This window comes from Aegilops tauschii, chromosome 7 (assembly GCF_002575655.3).
Source record: "Aegilops tauschii subsp. strangulata cultivar AL8/78 chromosome 7, Aet v6.0, whole genome shotgun sequence".
NCBI lineage: Eukaryota > Viridiplantae > Streptophyta > Magnoliopsida > Poales > Poaceae > Aegilops > Aegilops tauschii.
Window position 1 is genome coordinate 215,191,634 of NC_053041.3, and position 4,549 is coordinate 215,196,182.

At 48.5% G+C, this 4,549-nt stretch overlaps 1 protein-coding gene across 1 annotated transcript; it reads left to right on the plus strand.

Annotated features, from left to right (window-relative positions):
* The first annotated feature begins 852 nt into the window (after positions 1-852).
* On the plus strand, positions 853-3,522 carry LOC109787116 (uncharacterized). Its single transcript, XM_020345674.2, has one exon. The coding sequence runs from the start codon at positions 853-855 to the stop codon at positions 3,520-3,522; it is 2,670 nt and encodes an 889-aa protein (XP_020201263.2).
* The last annotated feature ends 1,027 nt before the right edge of the window (positions 3,523-4,549 follow it).

A 4,549-nucleotide genomic window follows, 5' to 3' on the forward strand; every position in this document is an offset into this window, starting at 1 on the left:
TTGGCATCCGAAGCTACCTAAACGTAATGTTCCTTGGGAGGCTGTACTACATCCTCAACTGGTCCATGATGATGATGAGGATGCAGGTATGACGTTTGTGTCCCATTTTGTTACAAATAATATATTATTTCTCAAATATATCCTCATTTTGATGGTACTCAATCATGTGCAGAGGGCACTAGCAGGTTGTGCGTCTCTGTCAGAGACTACTACTGTTATATGCTGTAGACACAGCCTGCGATCTTCAATCCCATACTCTGTGGAGCACGCTTGCTGCAGCAATGGGCGGTCGACATGTACGTCAAGATTGAAAGTTGTCGGTTGGGGTGGTACAGGAAGAACCAGACGCAGATTCGTGCCGACTTGTATAAAGGAGTTGTTGATGCGATCACATCGGTGGAGACGTGAGCAAGCGCTGTTGGGGTAAGAATAGTGCTCCCTAGAACATACCCTAGTGGTGACCGCGACATGAAGAAGAGGCATATGGATGCCATGGCAATTGTCCATACATACGGGAAGCCTGACATCTTCCTGACCATGACTTGCAATCCTAAATGGGAAGAGATAACGAATGAGTTGCTGCCTGGTCAGACGGCGCAAGACTGACCTGATATTGTGGCTCGTGTGTTCTACGGTAAACTAGAGGCTATGAAAGACATGTTGTTCAAGAAGCAGATCCTGGGTGTTGTTGTCGCTTATGTATACGTAGTCGAGTTCCAAAAAAGGGGCCTCCCCCACGCACATTTTTTGTTGATCATGGACTCAACATATAAGCTTATCGTTCCGGAGCAGTATGACCGACTCATTTCCGCAGAGCTCCCAGACAAGCATAAGTATCCGGAATTGTATGCAATGGTGGTAAAACATATGATGCACGGACCATGCGGTGCTCTCAACCCGAAGAATGTTTGCATGCAAGAAAACGGATGCAAGTGCAGATACCCACGGCCGTTCAATGAGAACACAACACAGGGGAAGGACTCATACCCAGTTTATCAGCGTAGAGACGATGGAAGACGTGCTAAGGTCCGAGGGAAGATGTTGGACAACAGATGGGTTGTGCCTTATAACCCATACCTTCTGCGGATGTTCAATTGCCACATCAACGTTGAGGTCTGCTCTAGCATAAAGGCCGTCAAATATCTTTACAAGTACATTTACAAGGGCCATGATAAGGCTTCTTTCAGCATCGACCAGCCCGACGCCGATGGTAACATTGATGAGATCAAGAGATACGTTGACGCAAGGTGGGTCACCCCTCCGGAGGCTATGTGGAGGATATTTGGCTTCCCACTTTGCGCCAATTACCCGCCTGTCTTGCAGTTGCCTCTTCATATCCCGAATATGCACAGGGTTGCATTCAATGTGCAGGCTGACTTGAAGAATGTTGTCGCCTCCGAAAATGCTTCAAAATCCATGTTAACGGAGTATTTCAAGGCTAACCAGGAACACCCTCGGGCTAGGCATATATTGTACAAGGATTTTCCCGAAAGCTTTACGTGGCAGAAGAAAAAGAAGTTTTGGAAGCTGCGCGTCGAGCGTTTTCAAATAGGTCACATCGTGTCTGCCAATCCTGCCAAGGGGGAGCGATACTACCTACGTGTGTTGCTAAACCATGTTACGGGCAAAACATCCTTCGACGACTTGCTCACCGTGGACGGCGTGCTATGTGGGAGCTTTAGAGAGGCTGCTGGAAGGTTGGGACTCATCGAGGCAGACAACATGCTCGACGACTGTCTTAATGAGGCTGAGCAGTGGGCGATGCCATGTTCTCTTAGGAGGCTCTTCGCAACCATCTTGGTGCACCGCGAGCCAGGCGACGTGCGTGGTTTATGGGATCGGCACTTCGAGCCTATGTCAGATGACTATCGTCGATCACGCACGTCCCCTGACAAGGTGGAGCAGATGGTGTTGCTTGACATTAGGGGTATGTTGCAGTCCATGGGTAAAGACATTGTTGATTTCGCTCTTCCAAGCATAGATGATGCGTTTGACCCAACCAAGGGCGAGGCAAGAGAGGTCATCGAGGAATCAACCGTTGAGTTTGACGTGGATGACACTAAATTGGCATCTTCCCTGAACTTGGAGCAGAGGGCCGCATACGACAAGATACTAGGGGCTGTTGAGCGCGGTGATGGGGGTGTATTCTTTGTTGATGGCCCTGGAGGTACATGGAAGACCTTCCTATACAGGGCGATGCTTGCCAAGGTGAGCAGCGAGGGCAAGATTGGTATCGCTACCGCAACGTCGGGCGTCGTCGCTTCTATCATGCCTGGCGGCAGGACTGCCCACTCGAGGTTCAAGATCCCATTGAGTTGCGATGATGGAGCCTCGTGCAGCTTCACCAAGCAGAGTGGGACCGCCAAGCTGCTAAGGATGGCCTCATTGATAATATGGGACGAGGCCAGCATGACGAAGCGACAAGCGGTCAAGGCATTGGACAATAGCATGCGCGACATCATGGGAATACGCGACCGGCCCTTTGGACGAAAGACTGTTGTTTTTGGCGGGGACTTTAGGCAGGTGCTTCCGGTCGTCAGAAGGGGGTCGCGGGGCCAGATAATTGATGCAACCCTCCGAAGTTCTCATCTATGGAAGGGTATGCGGCAGCTTCGGCTCATCACCAACATGAGGGCTCATAATGACACGTGGTTTGCCGATTACTTGCTAAGGGTCGGCAATGTCACTGAGGATGTCGACGATCGAGGGAACATACTACTCCCTGAAGAGATTTGTCTGGCGTCTACAGGCGAGGTTGACGACCTGGAGAAGCTTATTGACCACATGTTTCCGAGTCTAGATGACAACATGTCTGATTCGAATTACATGACATCTCAAGCAATCCTTTCCACGACAAACGACAATGTTGACAAGATAAACATCCGCATGATAGAGCGTTTTCATGGAGATGAAGTAATCTACCATAGCTTTGACAGTGCGGAGGACGACCCATATGGCTACCACGCTCAGGAGTTTCTGAATGGATTGACTCCAAACGGTCTTCCTCCGCATGCACTAAAGCTAAAGCTGAACTGCCATGTCATACTTCTAATGAACATTGATCCAGCTAATGGACTGTGTAACGGCACTAGGCTTGTTGTTAGAGGTTTTGAGAGGAGCACCATTGATGCAGAAATCGTGATTGGACAACACGCTGGCAGGAGGGTCTTCCTTCCTCGAATACCTCTTTGCCCATCTGAAAACGACATGTTTCCGTTCAAGTTTAAGAGGAAGCAATTTCCTATAAGGCTTAGCTTTGCTATGACCATTAACAAGGCTCAAGGGCAGACCATCCCGATTGTTGGTGTCTACCTACCCAATCCCGTGTTCTCTCATGGTCAGCTCTATGTTGCTTTGTCTCGAGCCACCGCGAAGAGAAACATAAAGATACTCATTCAGAAGGAGAAGCCGAAGGAGAAGGCCAACAAGCTAAAGGACAATCCAAAGAAGCGAAAAAGACCGACCGTGTCCTTACTGACCTCGATGAAGAACATCGTCTACAAGGAAGTCCTTACAGGCTGAAGTCCGGTCTTAATAGACCGGCAGGTTTAGTAATGACAGAGCATTTACTCTTGCGATGGTCAAGATATGCTGTAATTCGTTTTTACATATATCTTACTATTTGGTATTTTGATAGTTGGTGGTATACACCATTTAGTTGAGCTACTAACTGCATTTCCATAATCAGCCGTCATATTGGCACCATCATCGTTGTTATAGGTTTTCTACAAGCGTACTATTTCATGTGTAATATGTGATCCAGATATAATGATTAGCCTGATAAAGACCTGGAACATGCAAGTTATCATATCCGTTGTTATTATTTTGGTATTTTGATAGTATGCTTTAATGTAAATTTATTGGCATCCTTATTATCCCTCTATTATTCTGATAGGTCAGAACTATAAGATTCTGATTGGTCTAAATTATAAGACCAACACACGCTAAATTATATGGAATACTGGACATCACATGTGTTGGGGAACGTAGTAATTTCAAAAAAATTCCTACGCACATGCAAGATCATGGTGATGCATAGCAACGAGAGGGGAGAGTGTTGTCCACGTACCCTCGTAGACCGAAAGCGGAAGCGTTAGCACAACGCGGTTGATGTAGTCGTACGTCTTCACGATCCGACCGATCAAGTACCGAACGCACGACATCTCCGAGTTCAGCACACGTTCAGCCCGATGACGTCCCTCGAACTCCGATCCAGCCGAGTGTTGAGGGAGAGTTTCGTCAGCACGACGACGTCGTGACGATGATGATGTTCTACCGACGCAGGGCTTCGCCTAAGCACCGCTATAGTATTATCGAGGTGGACTATGGTGGAGGGGGGCACCGCACATGGCTAAAAGATCAAACGATCAATTGTTGTGTCTCTAGGGTGCCCCCTGCCCCCGTATATAAAGGAGCAAGGGGAGAGGTGCGGCCGGCCAGGAGGGGCGCGCCAGGTGGAGTCCTACTCCCACCGGGGGTAGGACTCCCTCCCTTTTCCTAGTTGGATTAGGAGTGGAGGGGAAAGAGGTGGAGGAGAGGAAGGAAAGGG